General features: G+C 41.9%; 1 protein-coding gene and 1 long non-coding RNA gene across 2 annotated transcripts in view; one reads left to right on the forward strand and one right to left on the reverse strand.

Moving 5' to 3' along the window:
- The window catches only part of LOC306828869, a 211,697-nt gene that overhangs the window by 114,132 nt on the left and 71,547 nt on the right, over window positions 1-26,018 (reverse strand). The gene's annotated exons all lie outside the window — the stretch shown is intronic.
- cyfip2 (cytoplasmic FMR1 interacting protein 2) lies at window positions 592-25,868 on the forward strand. Its single transcript, XM_079353096.1, has 30 exons — window positions 592-801; window positions 7,382-7,531; window positions 7,642-7,731; window positions 8,688-8,765; window positions 11,162-11,263; window positions 11,432-11,613; window positions 11,709-11,805; window positions 13,579-13,707; window positions 13,818-13,922; window positions 14,020-14,108; window positions 14,232-14,469; window positions 14,598-14,750; window positions 15,974-16,113; window positions 16,612-16,759; window positions 17,066-17,219; window positions 17,324-17,480; window positions 17,579-17,675; window positions 17,780-17,856; window positions 17,958-18,066; window positions 18,163-18,282; window positions 18,384-18,583; window positions 18,678-18,765; window positions 18,883-19,026; window positions 19,184-19,274; window positions 21,002-21,132; window positions 22,818-22,890; window positions 23,030-23,124; window positions 23,256-23,494; window positions 23,701-23,848; window positions 23,947-25,868. The coding sequence occupies exons 2-30, from the start codon at window positions 7,415-7,417 to the stop codon at window positions 24,112-24,114; spliced, it is 3,759 nt and encodes a 1,252-aa protein (XP_079209222.1). The 5' UTR covers window positions 592-801; window positions 7,382-7,414; the 3' UTR covers window positions 24,115-25,868.

A 26,018-nucleotide genomic window follows, 5' to 3' on the forward strand; every position in this document is an offset into this window, starting at 1 on the left:
AGTAGTCAGAAGACTAGAAGTTCAAGTGCCTTAATGTATCATATCTAATGCAAAGTCATGCATGACAGCTCCAGGCCTATATGCTTTTCACTTTTAGAACTGCAATAAAAAAATATGACAAACATGACTAACAAAGCAACTGCACTGTTTAAGTCATTGCAAATAGGTTCTAAAATGTATTTAATTCACTTGACTATAAAATGGATTAATTACAAAGATTAACTAGCATGACCCATACTGAGATAAATAAGTAGATGATCCTAAAAAGACCCCATGTGTGATGATAGGCTACACTTTGACTACATTGACAGCAAGTCCTCTTTAAATAAAAGCCAATTCAGATAGTTTCTCTCCTTACATGACAATGCCCTTTTATTTATAAAGGTTTTTAAGGGTCACATGATCACCCCTTTCCCATCACACGCACAAATATACTACTCTACATGGTTTTAGATGGATGTATTCTTTAAGTTAACAGATATAGATTTGAAAGATGTACTGTAGCATAGGAACTAAAATCCCACGAGTACAATCAACATGTCGGGGGCCCCCTCATCATCCCCCCATCACTCCACTGTGACTGTCCCTTTAAGAAAATGCACTTGCAGCCATTTTCTGCTCTTTGTGTGGGGTGGATTAGCAGCACTGGGTAGGCACTGGGCGAAACTAGAGCATCAATCGGCACAGAAGACGAGCACAAAAAAAAAGAAAAAAGGGACCAGCAAACATTGGAGCACCGTCGCAGACCGCGACACCGTCCGCCCGTCTTCGTGTGCCGCCGGACGGACATGTAATTTACAGGTATGGGGCTTTTTTTTTTTTTTGGTTGCAGCGATGGATGGAGCCGCAGCGCTACAGATGATGTGCTCAGGGGTAGTGATGATGGCTGGAAACCGAAGAGCGGTTTTTTCCCCCTCATTCTCATTCACTCCCTCTCACTGTCTGTTTTCCTCCTCGGCCGGTGCATCGCTCCTGTTACTCATTTCCTTGTGCACAAACACGAGAAAAAGGGGGTCGATCGTGAAAAAATGAGCCTTAAAGAGTGGGCAGGACCGAGCGGATTAATCTGACACATGAATGGGATCCCCGTTAGCTTCCATCGGCGCCGTAGCTCACGCTGAGATGGGTGGGGTGAGGAGAGGGTGCCTGTGTAGCAAGTGCACTATGATGCACGATGGATGGATCAGATGTGGGGGGGAAACTGAGAGATTTTCTGAGCTGATAGCAGCGTTTTCTGTGAAGGATGTGAGTAAAATAGAGCTTCATCCGGCTTGATTTCACGCCCTTTCATCCTTCTTCTGCCCCCCCCCCCCTCCTGTATCGTCGCTTTGACCCATCCGGCCAGCAGGGCACACTGCATGTAGATGAGAGCAGGCGATCTGCACAGCTCCATGCACATTTGCACAGTTTAGAACAGCTGCAGGCAGACCGACTCGTTACCGATGAGCTCAAATGACAGGTTCACCCACTTCCGTTTTCGCTCTCATGTCGAAACACTGCTGTTTAATTTGAGGACAGTCTCTCCATTAGATCAGATCCATCCATGCACTTCTTCAGAGTGGATGTATTAATGTGCCGCTGTTGCAGAGCCCATGAGTTGTAAATCTCCATGGCAAGCCTCTCACCATCGAGCAGTGATGTAATGATGAGGCTGTGGGTGCTTTGCTGATACTGACCCACACTCAAAGAAAAAAACAAACACCCAAATATTTATGTTATATCATGTAAAGAGAGTTTATTATTCTATCCCTTGATCACGGTTTTTTTTCTCAAAGTCCTAAATAATTAGCAGGTGTGGTTAATAAAAAAACCCATAATGAAATAATTTAATTGTAATATTTAAAGAAATAATCTGTGAGAGTCATATGTGATAGATGTGTTATGTAAGAGATGTTTGCTATTGGCTGTAAGTGGAACGCAGATGGCAAATGATTTCACTCACTGTTATAACTGTTATAATTTATAATTTCTGATACATTTGTTGACCAGTCACAAGAAAAAAAAAAAGAAAAAAAAAAGGCTGTTATACCCGATATGACATTAAGCTTTAGTTTGAAACCTTAAAATCCAAAAGCTCTCTCCCTTCTCTCATTTATTAGCTGACCGGTCAAAGAAGACAGGAGTTCATCATTGGGCTCTGAGAAATACTGCTTTTACACATCAAATGAGTAAAACATGACACTAAAGATAAGTCACACTTCATACTGTCGATATTGACAAAAACTATAGGGTACGAAAATGATAGGATATGGCATTTGGATAAAGTTCTGTCGACACATCTGTAGTTGGAATGGCTAGAATACATTACAAGGATTAATAAAGGTTTCCAAACAGTTTTTTTTTTTTTTTTTTTAAGTTTAGGAAAGGAATGACGGCAAAGACGCGTGTGGACAAAATAACCAAACAGCCTCGTAAAAGAGAAGTAGAGGTTAACAATGCAGACAAAGTATGGTTCACAAATACACTTGTTGGCATAATTTTGATACTTCTCACTTCCTTAAGCGCCAACATCTTTACAAAGGGAGAATCCTGAAAATGCGAAGGCAGGCGATGTCAGTGTGTTCTTGTTTGTCATCTACCTTTCAGGCCTGGTCACATGAGCGTGCTTCTGTATTTTTTTTACCCCATTGTATATTCATGTGACGGTCATTGTTGTTGGTCTAAAAGGAGAGCGTGACATCATGCGGCTTCACGAGATGACAACAGTTTTTGGGACGCTCTCCTCTGAAACAACACGGCTAGCCTTTTAAATACCTCACCCAGCCAGTGTGCTACACATGTTAACACAGTGCAAGACAGCAGTGACTCTGCATGCTGACACGACGCTAAGCCGGAGTGTTTTCTGTCGGTGAACGTGTTGTAAAAAAAAAACAAACAAACAAACAAACATGGGTATGTGCGTGTCTCGGTGCACAAACACTCCCCTTTCTTTTCGCGCTGATCAGATCTCATCTCGTCGAGGGGGTGAACATATCTTCCAACGCTCGCCTTGGGGGGAGATCCCATTGAGTCGTGGCCCTGGAGTTGACACACTTCTCTCACTCTCTGTTTCTTTCAGGCGAGATGTCACACAAAGCCCTAGTTCTACTGGTAGAGGGACTATCTTGGACAATTGATGTGTTATCTGTATTATTGCGTTTTTACGTTATCTATCACTTTGCCTATTCTTACCATAGCCTGACGATACACGGGTTGACCTGAAGGGCTGATCACAGCCGATCAACATTTGAATGAGAAATACACTTCAGACAACAATAGTTTCTGTGATTGAGATATAATCTGACTTCATGGTTTACTCCAGTCTCAGGACTGTCAGCAGCGTGTGTCGCAGAACATCACAGCTGAGCAGAATGTGATTTTCACAAGGATTGGTTGACATTGAATAATAATTGTACATATTTATCTGACGACTGAGTACTCTCATATATTCAAGTCTTTTATCATTCCAGCTCCACAATTCATGATATTGCCACCAAATGTGTTATATGAAGCCACCATCTGTGACCCCCCCCCCCCCCCCCATTCAAAATTGGTTGGCTGAATTTATGACATCATCGTTATACTTTATCATAAACCAAATCCGTGGAAAACTGATTTTCATTCGAGTGTTGTCCGAAGGTTACATTTACTTATTCCTCTGTTGCAGTTTGGTTTTACAGTTTCAAGACACTGTCTCGAAACTATTCGCTGATCTGCTCGTCAGATTCTCAGTCAGTGGCTGACATCTAAAACAAATACAAAACTGTCTGACTATTTTTAGCTACCTAAACAAGATTGTAGATATGAAATGAGTTATGGCTGAGTCCATTACCAAATGTATCAAGAAAAGTCTCAATCTTACAATATTGTGACAATCTTACAATATTGTTCAGGCTCTAGCTAATATATTTTTTTGTTTTCATTTGATCCTTTGTACCATCCATTTATTGGATCCTCATAGTCATGAGGAGATCTGACCCTTGCCTTTAATGTACAGGACTATCAATGATGTACATCGGGGCTATTTTCCCACTGCAGTGTTGGGTTGGTTAAAAAGAGCAGTCTTGTGAAGTCTCACTTGGTCATTCTGGTGTTGAACAGGCCTAAGGCTGGGTTACTAAGTGTTCTGAGGGGAATGAAGAGGCCCTTTGCTTTGTAAAGATACACAGTGCACACATAAACACACACACACACACACACACACACACACACACACACACACTAACTGTTAAACAGAATCTAGTACAGGGTGGGAAAGTTTATTCAGCCGACCCAGGCTTCAGTCTGTGCCTGTATTCTGAAGCACAGATGGGTACATTAGCACTGAGCATGCTTGTCTGCCTGTCAGAAGCCCTTTAGCAAGCTGCACGTTTCGTTTTTTTTCTGTGAGCTGAACGAATAAAAATAATCAACCAAGTCTTCAAAGAAGCACAGCGATGTGTGAATCCAGGATGTGCAGAAAACGTACAGCATGTAGTGCCTTCTTCAAGTTCACAAAGAAATCCTGTCTGCATGATTTTTTTTTTTTTTTCATCTTTTCATTGGCAATCAATCTTCACACTTTGGTATACAAATAATTCCACCAGCAATAATGCATGTTATAGCAGGAATTAATTGTTGACATCAGTCCAAGCAAGAGTCTTGTAAACTATTCCTCAGATACATTTCCCTTTTCACGGTCGAGATACGAGCGTCTTTTTTTTCTGCTCCGTTACACAAAGGTGTCATTCACTTCAATTTTAATTAGCAGTTTGATGACTCAGTCATTCGTCGGTTTTTTGGCCTTGAGCCTGACGGCGTACCTCCTTGCAGATATAGCCTCAGTGTATGTTAACTCAGTTTGATGCGACAGGAAACTACACCTCCCTCCTTTGTGATCATGCTGGTGTGCCTGCACGCGTGTGCCTCAACAACGTGTCGCGATGAAGTTTGTCTGTCATGCACAGGAAGGTTGCGTAATAATGTTTCGTGCACTTCTTCTGGCAAGTTTGATGATTTACCTTTTTTATTTAAAGCACCGTCAAAAGAACTTCTTGGAATTGCGTCTCTATAAACTCCAGAATCTCAAATTAGCTGCTGTTTTTTGAGATTTATTCACCTAACTGTTCATCAGATCCTCAGTCAGTGGCTGACATCCAAAACAAATGACTATTATAGATACCTGAACAAGATTTTATCTACAGTACATTCAATTTGTTATGACTGAATCTCTTACCAAATGTCCTGCTTGATTCAGCACTACCTGTACAAGTAAAGGAAAGACAGACTTTGAACATGCCTCTTTTTTCTTTGGTATTTGGCTCTTATCCTTCTCAGCTTAAGTTGTGCTCTTTTTGGCTGTGAAAATTAAGCTGATTATTCGCCCTGCCAGCCCCATCTGCCAGGTCAGATGTAAAACTCACATTTCTCCGAGGCACATGACATACCGGTGGGCACATACACTCTGCTGCTGTGTTTTATTCAGGGAGAGAACACTGCTATGGCTGTGCTCTTTCAAAGGAGTCTGGTCATATTTTAAGATCGTAAAATTATAATGGCTCGGATTTTTATTATTGGGGCATGAGGCACATACCATAGACTGTATAAAACATGGACGTCGACACAGTGACGTCACCCATTGGTTACTGAAGGGGAGTTTTGAAGCCAAATGATAAGAGTCACCGTCTTGATAATGCTGTCTCAACCTATCTTTTGGTCAACATAGTAGCAGGCAAAGAGGTGATGCTGAAGCTCCTGGCAAACAGCTATAACACGTCTGCTTGCTGTACATGTAATTGTCCATTTACATTATTATTCTGGAATTAAAAACTGATGAATTCTTATAAAGTTCACCACCGTACTGTGATTGCAAATATAGACATAAACCATTCCGACCAAAAGCCATTTATCATGCTGTAAACATCTATATGTGTCTATGTATGTGACTTCATGGGGCTCTTGGGGCCAGACTTAAGTGGAAACTCAAAAAACTGCAATTTTTTTGCAGTTGGATTCATTCTTCAAGCTCCGAGGTTTCTGCTCGGTGCGTTGCATACACATGACCCGGTTGTTCATGTAATTGCCCTACATTGTTTAATAGAACATATCAGGGGAGCTTTTAGTGAAAAACAACATACAACAGTGAGTCCAGTAAGCAAATGATCAAATGTAATTCACTGTCCAACAGTTTTCTGCCTCTTTCAACGTTCTTTTCAGTTTGATTTCCAGGTTTATGCATTTTAAGAATTGTACGCTTCAATAAGGCCTCGAGTCAGAGATAAAGGAAACAGTAAGAAGCATCTGCCCTTTACTTCCTCTGTGCAGTGGCATTTATAGAGGAGGATACAATAGCAGGCTAAATACATCTGCAAAGACCTTAAAGGATCTTGTAAGAGGAAGTGGAGTTGTCGAGGCATAAAAAAATAATATTTTGCATATTTTCTCTGAAGGAAAAGCACAAAGTAGATACTAGTTTGTTAGTTTCTAAAATTGTAACACTCACCCTTCTCTTTAATTTATTTTGCATCCTCTAAACTTTTTCAGCCCTTTTGTCTTTTTTCCATTACTTGCAGCTAACTTCACTGGCAACTATAACTATTAAGCTAACTATTTGAACCAGCTATTCAAACTGTTCAGCTTACACTTTGAAGCATTTATGTGCTACATTTAGCTTACTATTTGACCCGTTTCTCCTTAGCTTTTAGTTTACTAATTGGCTAAATATTTTATGCTTTTAGCAAACTTTTAAGCTAGTTCAAACGTTATTCTAGCGATATATCATTTCATTTGCCAAATTCCCCATTTTTAAAATAATTTAATCAAATCACCCTTTTGGTCTATCACTTTTAACTGGTCCTTCAACTAGTAACTTTTTTGCTCGATGTTTTAAAGTCTTTGCTAGCTGTCCTTAAAGTTGAATGCATTCTTTGTAACAGCAGTAGTCCTGACTTGCTATGTGGATGTACTTTTATCATTGAAAAAAACAAAAACAAAGGTTAATTGGAATTATCAGACAACCTGTAAAATTCAAAATAATAGCCCATGCTTTTACAAGTACTTTAGCAAAGAGACCATAAAGCTGTAAATGTACACCAGAAAGAATAATTGACTGTTTACAAAATTAAGGAATGGATACGAAAAACCAAATAACATCACCAATAACTAATTTCATCTTGCTTTGAAATGTCACCCATCTACTTTATGCCAACCTGCATACTATTTCTACACAAAATGCATTGGGCCTCTAATTGAGACCTCCCTTTATTTGTCTCAGAACTAGGCTAGTAAAAAGGAATGGCCTTTTAATCAAGGTGTTATGGTCAATAACAAATACCCCCTTATGTACATCTGAAGTCTCTGTCATGGCATCTTCTTCTGAGCCCTCATCTGATGTCATCGCTCTCTCTTTCTTTACGCCTCTTAGACTGGGGTGTTGTGTGAGTGACGCCTTGTTGCCATGACGACCCACGTTACCCTGGAGGATGCTCTGTCCAACGTGGACCTGCTGGAGGAGCTGCCCCTCCCAGACCAGCAGCCATGCATCGAACCCCCGCCCTCCTCCATCATGTACCAGGTACACACTCACACACACGCACTGTCACCTCCGTTCATTACTATCCGTGATTGTTTGCTAAGACAGAACCCCCTTTATATACACTCTGTTTTTTCACCCTCTCTCTGCAGGCTAATTTTGACACCAACTTTGAAGACAGGAATGCATTTGTGACTGGCATTGCTCGCTACATAGAGCAAGCTACAGTCCACTCCAGCATGGTGAGAAATGTGCACCACTGTAAAACACACACAGACACCAAGGCCTGCCATGGTATTAGTTTTTACATCTGAGTGGCTGAATCAATTTTTTGTTGTCCATCGTAAATAGTTGCTGTTCCCCTTTCAGTGAACACAAAGCCGACTGTGGGAAGCGGCCTCAAGCCCTCAAAGAGAGCCTTGTTTAATTGTGAATTGATTATCATTTGGCTCTTTTGTTAGGATTTGGCCAGGCCCTTGGGTGAGACACACAGACAACACTTACACACACTCGTACAGACACATCCTTCACTCACATGCTGGTGATTCAGCCAGCAATAGACCAGTAAACCTCTTTCCTCCAATGGATAATGAATGGAGCGTGTGATCTGCCTGGCAAAGAAGGGAAATAGTGCTTTATTTAACCCCGTTAAAACAGGAAGTCCCATTGAGGTAGAGGCAGGTCTATTTGAGGATGCTACTATCTTTGTCCAGCAGGATGGAGAAATCTGGCTCATCCATTTTTTTTTTGTATGGAAGAAATTCGTCTTCCTTAATTATCAACCCTCATTCATTACGGAATATTTGAGATGTCAACAAGTATTCGTAGTTAAGCGCCTTTTTAAATTACTCCTGGAACAAACATGTTGAAGAAGTAGGAGTAATAAGAAATGAGTTAATCAAAGCATAGCTTTGTCAATTCAGATGCTGTGTCTGTCCATTAAAAATGGATGCTTTTTAAAGACAAAACAAGCAAGACCATCCGCAAGAAGACGTGTTATTTTTGGTGCAGTCTGCATTTTTAAAGCCTGTGACTGCTGTAGGTGTCAGATGAGGTGATCACCAGCACATTTCTAAAACAGCCTCTTTTTTTTTTCCACATCTACCACGGCCAAGACTCTTCAGGGATTATATTTGACTGTTCACAGAAAGGACGATGAATGAATAATGTCTTCGCTGTATTTTGTGTTTGTGTGCAGAATGAGATGCTGGAGGAAGGACATGAGTATGCTGTGATGCTCTACACCTGGAGAAGCTGCTCACGAGCAATTCCCCAGGTAGGAAACACTCAGAAACACACTTACACAAACACACACACACACACTAACGCAAAGGCCTGGGCTTAATAGGACACCTTATTTCTCACTTTGTATTGTACTTTTTTTCCTACCTGTCCTGATCTCGTTGCAGCAGACGAAGAGCTTCTATGAATAAAGCACCTTGGTTTGCACAGGTTTCAGATTACATAATGTGCACATTAAGCAATACTACAGGTCTGTTTGCTCCATTTTAAAGTCGATTATACACATTTATTCAGCGCTAAAATGACCCCCTTCTATTCAGATAAGCCCCACTTCAAAGGGTTTACAACCGCAGAAAGTGTGTTCATAGAACATTATCACTTTACAGTAATCCATACAGCAATTACACCGTTTGTGAGTTGAAAAACAGAATAGTGTGTAAATAATATTTTGATATGTTATAATGATGATTAAATTAAGGATTAAATCAGTCCAGGGCTATCCTGGGACACTTACCAGATGCATGTGAAGGTGTCTGGGGTCATTTGCGCAGGTTTGGATTGGAAAAAGAGGTTTTTTTTTTGTTTTTTTTTGTCTTGGACAGCTTGCTCTGGTTAGCTCGCCAGAGGAGGAAGCAGAGCTAAACGCGTTATTAATGGTATCACATCTGTAGAGTCTGGATAAACTGCTACTGTAAAAAGAGCTGCTTCCTCTCCTCCTGGCAGCTGGTATATCAATTGATCAGTATCATCTGTAAATTGAACCATTAGTTCTCTAATCCCTTTGCACCATGCGGAGGTTGTTAAAAAGCAAAGTGTGTTTGGCTCTATTAAACCACTCAGCATCCTTTTACGACCAAATAAGAAACATAGTTGTCAGTTTTTAGCATCTGCTGATCTACATCCGGTAAGTGTTAAATTGATTCAAAGGTGTCTGAACAAAGAATCAGAATAACATGGTGAGCATCAGCAGAAGAGCAGAGGAACTTCGCAGATGTTGAAATTGAAGACGCGTCTTTTAAATCGGAGGTGTGGAATCATTTTGTCTTCCCCAAGACGTAAAATGAAAGAGGAGGAGGAGATAACTGACAAGACAAAAACTGCGTGCAAAATATTGCAAGAGGACAGGGAACTTTACAAATAGCACAACCGACATGACGCAGCATTTTAATGGACGCCACGATGACAGGCTCCAATCGCCTCCTCTAATAAACCATGAAAAGGCCAAACCACACTGACCAGCTGGTTAGCAGACCCTAAAGGAATCTGTTTCAGTCATTTTGTAAAATCCATCATGAGAGAATCGTATCGTGATCGCACTATTGTGAATCATATCGTGATTTGAGTTAATTGTTACATCCCTACTGCAATGACATCCAAATCATTACTCAAGACTCACCTTTTCTAACAAGCTTTTCATCTGTGATTTTGCTGTGTTCTTTTAATATGTAGTAGGTTATCTGTGTAAAGTTTATGCTCTTAATATGTTGTGTTGATTTTTCTATTTTCACGAAGGTTTAGTGTCTTTGAGTTCTTGAAGAGTGCAATAAATCAAATGTATTGATATTATTACTATTATTAAAGGAAGAATGTGCAACATTTAGATGCCGCCCTTGAGCACCAGAATGAAACCAAAACAAACTGCTGTTTGGCGACACCTCCGCTATTCTGACGCCTCCGCTCTCCTTCAGTGACACACCTCCAACCCCCCTCTCCACTCGAACTTGAACGCACCATACTTAAGCACAAGCGGCAGATGAAATTGTCTGTTTTTTTTGAGCTGCAATTTTTTGTGTCCTGTGTTGTTGTATTAGCATGCTAATGTTAGCGCACTTTGGTTAACTTGCAGCTTCATTTTGCACATTAATTGACACGACATGACTGTGATCTGAAGACACTTGCGTGATATCCAGATCAGCAGTGAGTAGGCTGTGTCATTCTTACAGCCCCGTCCATGTAAACACGGCTTCGACAACAGTACAGCTGGCAGGACTCAAGAGAGACATTTACACAGGATCTATTGGATTTCTGCTGTATTTATGTATTAAATGCTTCTGCCTTTAAATGCATCCCAACAGGTCTGCAGTGTTACTTGGGTGACTTCATTATTGAACATTATATAATGTTTACCTAAGTGGGCTGGTAACACTTAAAAACGATAGAAGATGGATGGATAGATAGATAGATAGATAGATAGATAGATAGATAGATAGATAGATAGATAGATAGATAGATAGATAGATACTTTATTGATCACAAGGGAAATTCAAGTCAGTTCAATGAACATAGGAGAGAAAACATCCAGAGAGAAAGAAAAGCAAAAGTCACAACTTGAGCCATAATATTGTTGTATGAATGGGCTGAACTGCACAAGTGTAAACTGCTGTTTCTTAAACCAAGTTGTGAGCAATGGTACCCTCTTGTGTGTGATAGGTGAAATGCAACGAGCAGCCCAACAGAGTGGAGATCTACGAGAAAACGGTGGAGGTGTTAGAACCTGAAGTGACCAAGCTCATGAAGTTCATGTACTTCCAGGTAAGACTCACTCGCCCACCAGTGTTTTTTATATTAATTGAGTTATGATATATCAATTCATATGATGGCATACATTTCACCTGAGATTACTTTTTATTGTCAAGCGGAATTTGAATATTGATTAATGTAATAAATATTGATGTGTCTTTTTTTTTTTTGTCTCCACAGCGGAAAGCCATCGAACGTTTCTGCGGTGAGGTGAAGCGTCTGTGTCACGCTGAGAGGAGGAAGGACTTTGTGTCTGAGGCCTACCTGCTCACTCTGGGCAAATTCATCAACATGTTCGCAGTGCTGGACGAGCTGAAGAACATGAAGTGTAGCGTTAAGAATGATCACTCTGCCTACAAAAGGTGGGGACTCTTGACTGAAGATATAATGAGTGGAAACATTGTAGGATACCTTAAATTAAAGCCATTTAATATTTCTCTCCTTCTCTGCCCTTCAGAGCTGCTCAGTTCTTGAGGAAGATGGCCGACCCTCAGTCCATCCAGGAGTCTCAGAACCTCTCCATGTTTTTGGCTAACCACAACAGGATCACTCAGGTTGGTATGCCCACTCTAGGCAGCATTACAGGGTGCAATGTTGAAATGAATGGCCCGGGTCAGGGGTCAGCAACCTGTGGCTCTTTTGATGCCCTCAAATAGCTTCCTGTGGTGTTGCATATGAAGAAAAGAAAACATTTTTGACATTTTTATTTACATTTATGAATGTTGTTTCAAAGTATTTTACATTCTGTAACTGTAAAACAGGTGCAGCCTTATTAAACTATTAGGCTACTGTCAATATTTTTAACAGTTCAACAAAGTTTCCCATCCTGCCTGCGTGGAGGCTTACTGTTAGGCAATGTGTTGCCATAAGTCAGCAAACAACAACAACAGTAATAATGACAGACATGACCAGGACGAGCACACTGGAGAGTGTGACACTGCAAAGAATCTGTCTGCTCGGTTGGAGAGAAAGGGGGCAGTTTCTGAAGTGATGCTAAAACCAGAGCAGAACAAAGGTAGCCTACTTTTGAGAAAGTAATTAATTCTCCATTAAACTCGACCACGGTTCGAGCTATGTGGCAGCTCAGGAAATCATACGACTCCGGAAGTCGTCCACAGAACTGGAAGTACATCGAGGAGTGCATCGGGGCCCTACCAGCCGAGTTGTCACCTGAGCCAAGGAAGGAGACTACGGTCCTTGTTGCAGCTGCCGTGGGTTCGACTATTATCCAACTCCAACTATGGCATTTGCTGCATGTCAATCCCCACTCTCTCCTCACAGCATTTCGTGGTTCTCTTCAGCTGTCCTATCTCATAAAAAGCAGAAAGGCCCAAAAATGATTATTAATCGGGCCTCTGACCTCATAAACAAAACATAGATCCCCGAAGGTGATATAGGCGCTTGCTTTGGTTGTACAGAACTGGAAGGTGCTGCCTTTTACACTGAATGTTTTGAATGCTTCCCACTCATATGATGTGAAATACAAGCACACTGTCAGATTGTCAACATCCCTCATCTGCAGGGAGGGTGAGAAGTTAGTGACTTCTCATTTAAACATGTTTCCTAATATGGTGGAAATTTCTCACCCGAGCCGATGTGCCATGCCAGGTTGCCGTGTCACGGAGACTGAAGCTTCAGTGTTTAGCCAGCTCTGCATCAGTCTTGAAGCCTTTCTGCATTCTGAACTCTCCAGTTTCCCAAAGCATCTTTAATCCAAGTCTGAACATTGAAGAGACCTTTATCCTCAAAGTGACAGCAGGTTGCCTTGTGACGGACACTGAAGCTTCAGTGTTTAGCCTGCTCTGCATCAGTCTTGAAGCCTTTCTGCTTTCTAACCTCTCTGATATGTGTCCTAGTTTGACCACGTCTCTGCTCGTGTAGCTTATTAGAAACGTGCAGAAACTTTTTAAGTCGGGTAGAATCAGTTCTATCTGAGCCGGTTTGCTTGCCTGCTCCATCGCTGCAACACCTGTTGGTTTGCTATTTTCCTGGCAAACAGAAGGGCAGAACCGCCATGTGGGGGTCCTCAAAACCGCTTACCTTCTCTGGTCAAAACAAACGTATCATTCGGGGCAGAAACTGAAACTTAGAAGGAGCACAAAGTGTGGCATTGTTGAAAGAGAAGCCGGCACTTCAACACAGACGGATATTTATTTATTGATCCCAAGGGAAATTCAAGTTTCCTTAATTTCAGCTGATATAGTAAGGTTAATTTATTAATTAATTCACTAGATAGCTTTCTGTTATCTTTCTCTGAGTTTCCTTTCAAGTTATCTGAAGGTGACCTGTTGTCCCACTTCTTTTGTTCCTCCTCTTTTTCTCTGTAGTGCCTACACCAACAGCTGGAGGTGATTCCTGGCTACGAGGAGCTTCTGGCAGACATCGTCAACATCTGTGTCGACTATTATGAGAACAAGATGTATTTGACGCCCAGTGAGAAGCACATGCTGCTTAAGGTAAATGCATTGTGACCCTTCTGCTGCTTACTGTCAGCAGCTACAGTGTGGACTGTAGCTGGCTAAATGTCCTTTGTTGATGTTAAACAAAGCGTCTCTTCCTGTGTCAGGTGATGGGCTTTGGTTTGTACCTGATGGATGGGAACGTGAGTAATATCTACAAACTAGATGCCAAGAAGAGGATCAACCTGAGCAAGATTGACAAGTTCTTTAAAGTAAGTTTATTTTTTTTTGCTTCTTCAGCAGCTCTGTGATCCTCTTTTCTTTGTGCGCATGATATGACTGTAAAGCCTTCCTCCCTGCACTTCTCAGCTTCAAGTGGTGCCTCTGTTTGGAGACATGCAGATAGAACTGTCACGCTACATCGAGACAAGTGCTCACTACGAAGAAAACAAGTCCAAGTAAGAAGATTTGTCGAGCCAACTTTACGTTAATGATTAACAGATACGCTCAGGTATTCTTGACCACGGTGCCATCTGCTCACTCACCCTCAAACCTCCATCGTCTTCCATTTTTGTGCCCAGGTGGACGTGCACCCAGAGCAGCATCTCGCCTCAGTATAACCTGTGTGAGCAGATGGTACAGATCAGGGAGGACCACATCCGTTTCATCTCGGAGCTGGCGCGCTACAGTAACAGTGAGGTGGTGACGGGCTCGGGCCTGGACAGCCAGAAGTCGGACGAGGAGTACAGAGAGCTGTTCGACCTGGCTCTGAGGGGCCTGCAGCTGCTGTCCAAGTGGAGCACACATGTCATGGAAGTGGTGAGTGACGCCATGGATTGACTGAGTTTACTGAGTGAAGGCCAGGATAGATAAATGTGTAGTCTTTAATAGGTGTGGGTTTGGTATTTAAAGTATTAATAGCTCTATTTGTCTTTTTTTTTTAATAGTACTCCTGGAAGCTGGTCCATCCCACAGATAAATTCTGTAACAAGGACTGCCCCGGCACAGCGGAGGAGTATGAACGAGCCACGCGTTACAATTACACCAGCGAGGAGAAATTCGCCCTGGTGGAGGTCATTGCCATGATCAAAGGACTGCAGGTATAAAAAAAACCAAAAAAATAGTGACTCTTTAAAGTCTTTGCTTTGAAAGCTCTTTATGTGGCCATTCATTCAACCTTAAAGGGATAGTTCAGCTGTTTTTAAACTATCGGTCGATAAGTTCGTTTAGAAGATCAAAACCACTCTCAATGGTGTTGATCAGAGCCAAGGCCGCCCATAAGGGGGGTGGGGTTATGGGAATCGGGTCCAGACTGTGGATGCAGATAGCATCCAGGAGACCGATCCATTACAGATGCATTGATATGATTAAGTTGCATCTGCAGGGTGCCCATTCACACTGCTTTTCAGGAGCAGGAGGCATTTCTTTGGGCGGGCCTGATCAGTAGATCAGATCATCTACTGACTCTACAGCCTGATAGCTATTAGGCATCAGACTTAAATACTTTGTGGAAAGCAGAAGGCCCTGAACTGTTTATACTCTTAGATTTAAGATTTGAAAAATGAGGGCGAGGTCTATTTAAAAGATAGGTTTGATAAAACCATTTTAAAGAGGACATATTATACCCCTTTTTTCACCTTTTCAAAAAGTCTCCTGTGCTCTAAATGAAACATCTGTGCTTCGGTCCAAATATAACATGAATCAAGCACCAGAGGAGGTTTGTAACCCTGCAGAAACCAGCTCTCTCAGAACACTCCGTTTTGGTGTGCGTATCTCTTTAAATGCAATGAGTTTTCCAGCTAGACATCACTCCTCTGTAGAGACAATAAAAATGGCGGACTTCTATGAAAGTTTTGCTCTCAGCTGGAGGTGGAGTCCATGGGAGGAGATACCAGGGGAGGGGAGGGGAGGAGATTTTCTTACCAGAATCCAACTTGTGATGTCACAAACTGAGAACATGTGAAACAGAGCATTTTTCTGTGTGGTAAGACTAATGCAGACCACAAACAAAGGACTGGCTGGGTTTATTTCTAATTTTGTGGGTTGATGGACAATCAGGTTACCCAAATAAATGTTCAAAACACTGTAAAAGTGGATTTTTCATAATATGTCTCCTTCAAGACACACATTTAAATGCAGAGCTGAGTACGCGTGATGTCTTTCAACTTGGGGCAGATATTAGAGTGGTGTGCTGGATTACATGTGTAGCTCTATAAAGAAAGCGGATCATATCCAGAATGTCTGTCATTGTTAAAGAAGCATGTCGATGGTCGGTCGTGCTTGAGATCAAGATCAACATGGTGCTGTGTTTTAAACTGTGTAGGTTCTGATGGGCAGAATGGAGTCAGTGTTCAACCAGGCCATCAGAAATACGATCTACGCAGCGCTGCAGGACTTTGCACAGATGACCCTGAGAGAGCCTCTGCGCCAGGCCGTACGCAAGAAGAAGAATGTCCTCATTAGGTGCGCACTCAACTGATTCACACCTTGTTTAACATCCATCCGAGGCGATCGCGCACTTCTTTCACACTTTGCTTCAACGTGCATTTGCTAAAGTGTCCCCGGTGACCACTTTGGGCTCGATCACACTTTCCCCCCTTCATATTCAAATCAACACACAGCCTCATTACGTTACGCTCTGACACCTTGCACACAGAGTCCAATGCGTTTATTTTTCTATTAATTCTGAATATTTGCAGTATGACACAAAATGCCCCGTAGATCACGCTGCATAATCAAGCAGTGAAGATGATTTTTTGCTTCCTTCTCTACCTGGAGAAAAAAAAAAACCCCAACACTAATGAGTGTGAGAACAGCTTCATATGCAGCCTGAACTATCCTGGGAGTTCACAACGTGCATTGAGAATGTCCACTTGTGTCCGATCACCCACAATGGATGTTGATAATACTTCACCCTTTAAGACAGGAAGCTTTTCTAAAATCCTCTTTACCTCTCTTCAGTGTTCTTCAGGCCATTCGAAAGACGGTCTGTGACTGGGAGGGGGCGAGGGAACCTCCAAATGACCCCTGTCTGAGGGGGGAGAAGGATCCAAAAGGGGGATTCGACATCAAAGTGCCGCGCAGGGCTGTAGGACCCTCGAGCACACAGGTAAGACAAAGGACAGGTCTTACCTGTGTGGCCTATTCTTAACAACCTGCTGAGTCACTGCAGGCTGGACGTTTGAATTACAGTACAGGCCACTGCAGGATCCTGTCTACAATCCTTTGCTCATTTAGTTTGAGAGGTGTGGAGTGAATGAAACTGGAACATGTAAAACAGTTTGGTGCCGTCTCTGAAATCCCAGCACTTACACGTTGCAGCTCAGTTGCATCTCATTACAGAGATTTGTGAGCGATCCTCCCTCAAACTTGCTTCATCACTGTTTGTATTTTCACCCTTGCCTTCTGTCCGCAGCTGTACATGGTGCGCACCATGCTGGAATCATTGATAGCAGATAAGAGCGGGTCTAAGAAGACTCTCCGCAGCAGCCTGGATGGACCCATAGTGGTGGCTATAGAAGACTTCCACAAACATTCCTTCTTCTTCACACACCTGCTCAACTTCAGTGGTGAGTGGATCATGCTGAAGCCACCGCATTTCATCGGAATCGTATTGCTTGTAGATCTGTAGATATTTGAAGAGTCTCCCTGTCCCTCTTTCTCCCTGTCTCAGAGGCCCTGCAGCAGTGCTGCGACCTCTCCCAGCTGTGGTTCAGAGAGTTCTTCCTGGAGCTGACCATGGGTCGCAGAATCCAGTTCCCCATTGAGATGTCCATGCCCTGGATCCTCACTGACCACATCCTGGAGACTAAGGAGCCCTCCATGATGGAGTAAGAAAAACACATCTAGGGTTGAACTGTGATATATATATATATTTTTTTTTTTTTACTTTGACATATTATTATAACTACAATTCTCTCTCCTCCAGATATGTGCTGTATCCTCTAGACTTATATAACGACAGTGGCTACTACGCTCTCACTAAGTTCAAGAAACAGTTCCTGTATGATGAAATCGAGGCTGAGGTAACCTTGAATTCCAAATTAAAATGCTGCAATCTTTACTTCAGTATTGCTCTTGACTAACACAACCTTCCCCCATTATTTATTTATTTTTTGCTTGCTTTCAGGTTAACCTCTGCTTTGACCAGTTTGTCTACAAGTTAGCAGATCAGATATTTGCCTACTACAAAGCGATGGCTGGGAGGTAGAAGTGACTTTCTTGTTTGACTTTTTTTTTTTTTTTTTAATAATTGAAGCGTTGTAGCAGCCAGTAAATTTAATTGCAAAATCCCACGTGTTTCACAGCGTCCTCCTGGACAAGCGTTTCCGAGCAGAGTGTAAAAACTACGGTGTGATCATCCCGTACCCTCCTTCCAACCGCTACGAGACACTGCTCAAACAGAGACACGTTCAGGTACTAGACCCATGAAAATAGTCGAGCTGTCAAAGCCCATCTATTTTATTTATATCTTATACCACATTGCTGAACTCTTCCTTCTTTGTATTGCAGCTGCTAGGTCGCTCGATTGACCTGAACCGTCTGATCACTCAGCGGATCTCAGCAGCGATGTACAAGTCCCTGGACCACGCCATCAGCCGCTTTGAGAGCGAGGACCTCACTTCCATAGTGGTAAGATCCCCCACCAGGGATACCAATACTCCCAAACTAACATGAGTCCAACTGAGTTCCATCTCCTTGAATCTGCATTTTCCTCCTTATGTCTCTGGCAGGAGTTGGAGTGGCTGCTGGAGATCAACAGACTAACCCACCGGCTCTTGTGCAAGCACATGACCCTGGACAGCTTTGACGCCATGTTCCGTGAGGCCAACCACAATGTGTCTGCTCCCTATGGACGAATCACACTTCATGTCTTCTGGGAACTCAACTTTGATTTCCTCCCTAACTACTGCTACAACGGATCCACAAACCGGTTGGTTTTTCGCGTTGAATCGTTTGTGTGGAGACATTTTTCTTCAGCCTTATTTTTGGTCCCTTTTGTTTTAAACGTTGTTTTCTCTCTTCAGTTTTGTACGCACAGCCATTCCCTTCACCCAGGAGCCTCAAAGAGACAAGCCAGCTAATGTGCAGCCTTACTACCTGTATGGGTCCAAGGTACGGTGCTATGTTCGATATTATTGTGTGTGTATAAGATTTTTTTCGTGCAGTAATGTATAAAGGATACTCCCTTTCCTACTGTTCCAGACTGACACTGTTTCTTTCTCTTTCCAGCCTCTGAACATCGCCTACTCCCACATATACAGCTCCTACAGAAACTTTGTTGGCCCGCCTCACTTCAAGACCATCTGCCGTCTCCTTGGTTACCAAGGCATTGCAGTCGTGATGGAGGAGCTGCTGAAGATTGTCAAGAGCCTGGTATTTATCTTCATTTTCCATTGCATCCCCTAAAATCACATTTTCTTCCCCCTCAGTGGGCGGTGTTCTGACAGTGAAATCTTTTGTTCCCTCTCGGTGCCCTCTCCTTCTCTTCCCCCCCTGCTGCGTTCTATCCATCTTCCCTGTCACTTTGCAGTTACAGGGCACCATACTGCAGTATGTAAAAACACTGATAGAAGTCATGCCGAAGATCTGCCGCCTCCCGCGCCATGAGTACGGCTCACCAGGTGAGCCTACAATTCCCACTGTTACTGTGAACAGAGGGCATGTGGGGAAAATCTGTAGACCATTTGTACAGTGTCTGTCACAAAACTCCCTGGATGACATTTAAGTTGTTTACGGCTGATATGATGGTACATTTCATGTTGTCATTTAAGGAAGAGGGGTATGTTTGTGGTTGCACCTGTCATGTCATCTCTTTAGTTAATAGTATAATCATAATATGTAAATCATTTCACTCTGACTGTGTTAGCAATAATGAGAGGAAACCAATTTAACAAACCTGACACAAGACGCATTGTGTGGGCTACACTTTTAATCATGAAAACAAACAGTCTCTTTGAGATAGATAGATAGATAGATAGATAGATAGATAGATAGATAGATAGATAGATAGATAGATAGATAGATAGATAGATAGATGATACATCAATTGATACATCATTTGGATGAAGATCCAGCTGCCATATAAGTTACTGAGCGTGAGCGCTTTTTTATTTAATTAATTAATATGATATGTTAAGATGGTTTGTTTGTAGATTTCGCCAATTTTTGACCAAACACATGAAAAAATAATAACATTACCATCAGCCATTGTATTTATGTTTTGCATACTCCTTAGCATATGTTGCTAAGCTAACGTGTTAAATGTGTTCACACATCTAGCTTAGACAGAGCGGTAGTATTTTGTTTAGAAGAGCTCGGGCGTTCAAATAGTTTACCTGCTTAGCAACATTATGCTAGCATCGCCACTGTGAGTAGATTATCAAACGTTAGTGCTAATCTATAAGCTCCCAAATAGCTGGACCCCCTTACTTCAGAACAAGACATCCTTTTATCAATGTGGAAAAAAACACACTTTTATGGTTATGCAAGTTAGCATATTCTTTATGCTAGTCAATATCCTTCCATTGACACCATTCTTTTCCGTCCCTGTTTTAATGCCAGCTCAGCGTTCCTCCAGTGTTTTGTGAGCACTTCTTTTAGAGCAGTCGGGACTTGGAAACAAAACCGGTATGAGATATCACTTGGAGCAGCTGTGCAAGCATTTGCAGCACATAGTCAGCAGAGGAAAATGCTGAGTCGTTGAAACAGGAGAGGGGTGTAAATGTGCGAATATGGGACATTTGGAATATGCTGTTTTAAATGTAACAAATACATTTAAGACATTTGAATGATCTATTTTTTTTTTATAAAGTTTACCTGCAAAAGAAGACAAAGGCCTTCCAATTGAGTTGAGGCACACGTGAAGTAGCTTTCCTTTTATGTCTCCTTTCCTGCACATTTTAGCCAGATCTCTTCACACAGATTAGAGGTCAGTCAGATGGTCGGTCTGTATGAGGAACGTTTAGTTAATCTGTAGATTACTGATGTTCTGTACTCAGAGTTCTGTACCTGGCTTACTGCCTGTGATCTTACTGTCAGCGGTTAATGATCCTCCCGTCGTCTGCTGCGACGGCCTGATGCTCGGAGCAAATGTGGGTCAGGACAGCTGGGCAGACACGCTGACACCTTCCTGATTCATCCAGGTGGCAATAGATTATCAATGACATATGGAAGTATCAGAGGGCACACGCCGCTTAGCCGTACAGTATGTTAGACTGCAGGAATTAAGGGGTTGTAGAATGTTCGACTTTGTGAGCATTCTTTTAACATACATGTGTCATCAGAAGGGACTTCTGATGACACATGTAAAGGGACAGAGCTTTACAGAGCTTTACTGTTTCCATTCCAGGTATCCTGGAGTTCTTCCACCATCAGCTCAAGGACATCATTGAGTATGCTGAGCTGAAGACAGATGTTTTCCAGAGCTTAAGGGAGGTAGGGAATGCCATCCTCTTCTGCCTGCTCATCGAGCAAGCTCTGGTAAGACAATTCATTTTACTACAAGCATTAATTTCCCTTATTATTATAATATTTCACTTTTAGTAAACCTGTGACCCTATCGACTTCGTCGGTTAATTTCACTTGTGTTCTTTCTGGGCAAATCAGTATTCTCCCTCTTTACAACCCTGCTTCCACAACCTTTTAATCTTATCGTTCCCTGTTGTCCTTGAGTACGCTCAGTGACAGGAGGACACTGATGAGTAAAAGTGTCTTGACTGCCGTGTTTTTGTGTGGGTGACCACAAACTTATGAATTCACATCTGTAAAAAAAAAAGTCATGGACACAAACAGTCCCCACTCCATATGACCCTTGAAGAATGTTTGATATTGGATGTTTGTGTTTTTGTCTGAAACAAAACTCTATTTTTCATTACACGCTGGCATCTTCCTCAGGTGGTAAGGATTTAGGTTTTGTTATTGCAATCACAAAGGCAGCATATGTCTTTTTTTCCCCCCTCCCCTTTTCTTATCAGTTCTTCAGTGTGGGGCTGCTGTCTTTCTGTTTCTTTGTTGGTTCAGCACACACAGTTTATCATCAATCAGCCATGGGAGACGAAGGACTGAGACGAGTCCTTTTGTTTGTCACAGATCAGTGAAATGTCACTTTTGGACCGATATTTGAATCCAAACTATTTCCTTACTCAAAACACAGATGTATCTGCTGTGTTTTAGTATTTCTGTCTTCGGCTTCCATAGAAGTGACAGAGCTTATGTGGCTGCTTGTTGGTACAGTGTTGTGCTTAACTCTACTCTACATTATTTCTCTCCATATTCTCTTCTGGTTCTGGTGCCCCTGAGATTGCCTGTCTACTGTAGATAACACTACTCAGCTTTCACTTTATCTACCATGTCTTTCTGACGACACTCACGTGTGTGTGTGTGTGTGTGTGTGTGTGTGTGTGTGTGTGTGTGTGTGTGTGTGTGTGTGTGTGTGTGTGTGTGTGTGTGTGTGTGTGTGTGTGTGTGTGTGTGTGTGTGTGTGTGTGTGTGTGTGTGTGTGTGTGTGTGTGTGTGTGTGTGTGTGTGTGTGTGTGTGTGTGTTTGAGAATGTGTGTCTAACTCCTTATATCATTGCATGCCTCTGTTTTCCATCCTTAAGTGTAGTTGAGTGTGATTCACAGCATGTGTTGACTAACAATTGCCGTGCCGACTCCTTCGAACTTTGACATCCCGTAGCAGACACACCGCTAACACACTAACACTCCCCTCAGACGGATGAGTGTTCATTCAGGTGGTTGTAACCTCTTCCTGCGAAACGAGATTACATGGGATGTTGTACTTGAGAGTGTGACAAATGATCACCTGCTAACTGTGGCTTGTCATCACGCCGTGATAAACATAGCAACAGACAAATTCACTTATCTCAAGTCTGCGCATAAGCTGACTATAGTGTTGACTAATCCATCAATCCATCCCATGTCTATCTTTGGAATAACAGTTAGCATTACAAACGTGCTTGAAACGCTGTTGGTCCTTCCGAAAAGCACAACTCTTCGAATGTTTTGCGATCGTGTTGAAGGGACTCATCGGAAACTTTCGAGCAGCGTCCTTTTTATCACCATCCCGTCATGGCTACCGGCATGCTCTTGTAAGGATAGTCCACGGTGCAAAGTGGGTGCTGAACTTTCAATGACCCTTTTGTTGTAATGTGTTTTGAATCTTAGTCGCAGGAGGAAGTGTGTGACCTGCTCCACGCCGCACCCTTCCAGAACATTCTGCCTCGAGTTTACATCAAAGGTAAACAAAAGTGTTTCAGGAAGAAGGTTCAAAAATCAATCGTGCCCTTTAAGGGAAGTCATGCACCCATTAATGTAATTGTCTTTTTTTTTTTTTTTTTTTTTGTACATTTCCGTGCTTGTGTGTGTGAATTTAACAGAGGGAGAGCGTCTGGAGGTGAGGATGAAACGTCTGGAAGCAAAGTACGCCCCTCTCCATCTTGTGCCTCTAATTGAGAGGTTGGGAACCCCCCAGGTGAGCAGAACTGAATCCCATGTTTGCCATACTTTGGTTTTCTGTATTTGTTCTGCATAATCCACTTTTTTTTTTCTTTATGTATAAATGCTACTAAAAATAAAGTCATGTGGTCCCTTTTTTTATAACAGCAAATTGCCATTGCTCGTGAGGGGGACCTGCTGACCAAAGAGCGTCTGTGCTGCGGCCTCTCCATGTTTGAGGTCATCTTGACGCGCATCCGTAGTTTCCTGCAGGACGGGGTGTGGCGCGGCCCCCCTCCCACCAACGGGGTGATGCATGTTGACGAGTGTATGGAGTTCCACCGCCTGTGGAGTGCCATGCAGTTTGTGTACTGCATCCCTGTGGGCACGCACGAGTTCACAGCAGAGTAAGTAGCAAATGGCATGTGTGTGTACTACATGATAGGAATGAACTCTGAGAATTAGACATTCTCCTTCTCTTACACGTTTTCTTCTTTGTATTGTCGTCTTGGTTTGTCTTGTTGTTGCACTTTGATAAGTCTCTTTAAGTATTCAGAAACGTGCGAGATAAATCTAATGCACAACTCATGCATTGTTGCGCCTCTCCTTCCAGGCAGTGCTTTGGGGATGGCTTGAACTGGGCCGGCTGTGCCATCATCGTGCTGTTGGGACAGCAGCGCCGCTTTGACCTTTTCGACTTCTGCTACCATCTGCTCAAAGTCCAAAGGCAGGACGGCAAGGATGAGATCATAAAGAACGTGGTGGGTGAACTGCATTTGCTACATGTCCTCGCACAAAAGCAGCTCCGGATATCGTCCGACTAATTATTTTCTCAACTCTGTTTTTTTTCCCTCAACAGCCCCTGAAAAAGATGGCAGACCGCATTAGGAAGTACCAGATCCTAAACAACGAGATCTTTGCAATCCTTAACAAGTACATGAAGGCAGTGGAGACAGACAGTTCTACTGTGGAGCATGTCCGCTGTTTCCAGCCTCCTATACACCAATCCTTGGCTACCACCTGTTGAAAAGACCCTTCACGTGTAGTGCACAAACACAGGCAAACACACATAGCTGTGACACTGATTTCTTCCTCTCATTGGTCTTTTAGAGGTTTACATTAGACTTTTAGAATTCAAAGACAAATCTTAAGCTGTTCCTGTATCTAAAACGTGACTGTCTTTTAATTCTCAAAGCCACCTAGAAGTGGACCAGGCCAGAGGCAGAAGTGTAAACTCACACCTTTTGTTTTTTTATTTAAGTATCTGTGTGGCTCTCACTCAGACTCATGCATGCCTTTGCTTCCTCCTTCTGCTGCACACCTGTGGATTGGACCACTGACTCAATTGCCAAACGAGTAACTCTCATCATTGAATCTGAATGCCACTTGTTTGAATTCACAGCCTAAATGCCTTTGAGAATTCACGATGAAAAAGCTGAGACAAACAAATCATAGTAAACTACTAAATAACGACACAAATAACAACATTTTGAAGTTGTATAAAGAGGGAAATATGGTGCTCTCAAGTGCTACAGCAGTGCTAGCCTAGGCACCAGTACACATACATTTGCTACTGTCATACATGCCATCTGTTATGACCCAAACCTGTTTATTTGGATGCATTTCAACCTCTTCACTCATGTTGATCATAATCTGGCTTGCCCATGTCCATGAAGCATAATGTCTTATCCTGATGCATTTGAATTTGTCTACTTTGTCCTTTTCTTCACCTGCTTGCTTTCACAGGAATGAAGATGCATAGCGTTCTTGATTTGCTCTTTATTTATCTCAACGCCCCCTGCATCTGGTTTTTCTTGCTTCCTCCTAAAACACATTTTAATTCGGTACCAGTCCCACTGTAAATTTCACTGTTGAACTAAGTGAAGTGTTGAGTGTTGTAATTGTTCTTGTTTTTAATAATTAATATTTTTAATTTCCACATCCTTGGTATACTTGCCTCTCTCTACTACTGGCTGGAAACCTCATTAACTGTTTGTTTTTTTTGTCTGCTGGAAAGATTTTTATATTCTGTAAATGAATACAGTGATATTATTTACAGTTTGGAGAAAAAAAAGCATCTTCATCTGGGTAAATGTTTTTGCTTTTTCAAGAGTTAAAAAACAACAAAAGAAACAAGATTAGAAAATACCTCTAGGTTGTATAAAGATAGTGCTGTACTAGATTAACCTGTTTTGAGTGTGAGTGGATGATGTTGGTCTTGCAGACCTATACTGCACATAAAGGAAAAAACATAACTAAAATGTCAGTTATAATGAAAGGGCAGTTTCCTTAATATAGTCAGTATTTACTATTCTTGGATATTTTTCTTTAGATATAGCAGTGTTATCAAAATATGCAAAAATCTGTCCCTATTTTTTCTTATAAAGGAAACAAATGAATGATGACGTCGCCCTCATCAAACAGCCCTGCGATTGTTTTTCTGCTCCGTTTTGAATGAAGACAGTTTCTTTTTGTAACTCCGGTGTCTTTTTATCATATTTATTCAACTCTGACGTATTGTTCATTTCAAGGTTAATCTAGTCAAAATGAAGGTATCCATGTATCATCTCAAAACCTTAGCATGGCAAGTGTAATTTATTGTCAACAATGGCTCCATTTGTGACATGAGGCTTTGTTTATGATATTGTTGTACAAGTGACCATGTTTTGAAGTACAAAAAAGTGGAGAAAAAGAATATAAAATGTACAACAATGGTCCTGAAAAGGATTTAAAATTCAGTTGTATTTCCATGAAATAAAAAAAAAATGTTTAACTGAAAAAGTTTTCTTTCTTAATCTATTTTTTTTTATTGTATGTTATATTGTTAATATATTTATTGCAGAAACTATGCTATTCTTAGTTTACAGGTGAAGGCCAGATAATTTTAAAAAAGGATCAAGTGTTGAGTGTTTCTGAAATATTCCTGTTTTA

The sequence above is a fragment of the Symphodus melops genome (genome assembly GCF_947650265.1).
Source record: "Symphodus melops genome assembly, chromosome: 9".
In the NCBI taxonomy this organism is placed as follows: Eukaryota; Metazoa; Chordata; class Actinopteri; order Labriformes; family Labridae; genus Symphodus; species Symphodus melops.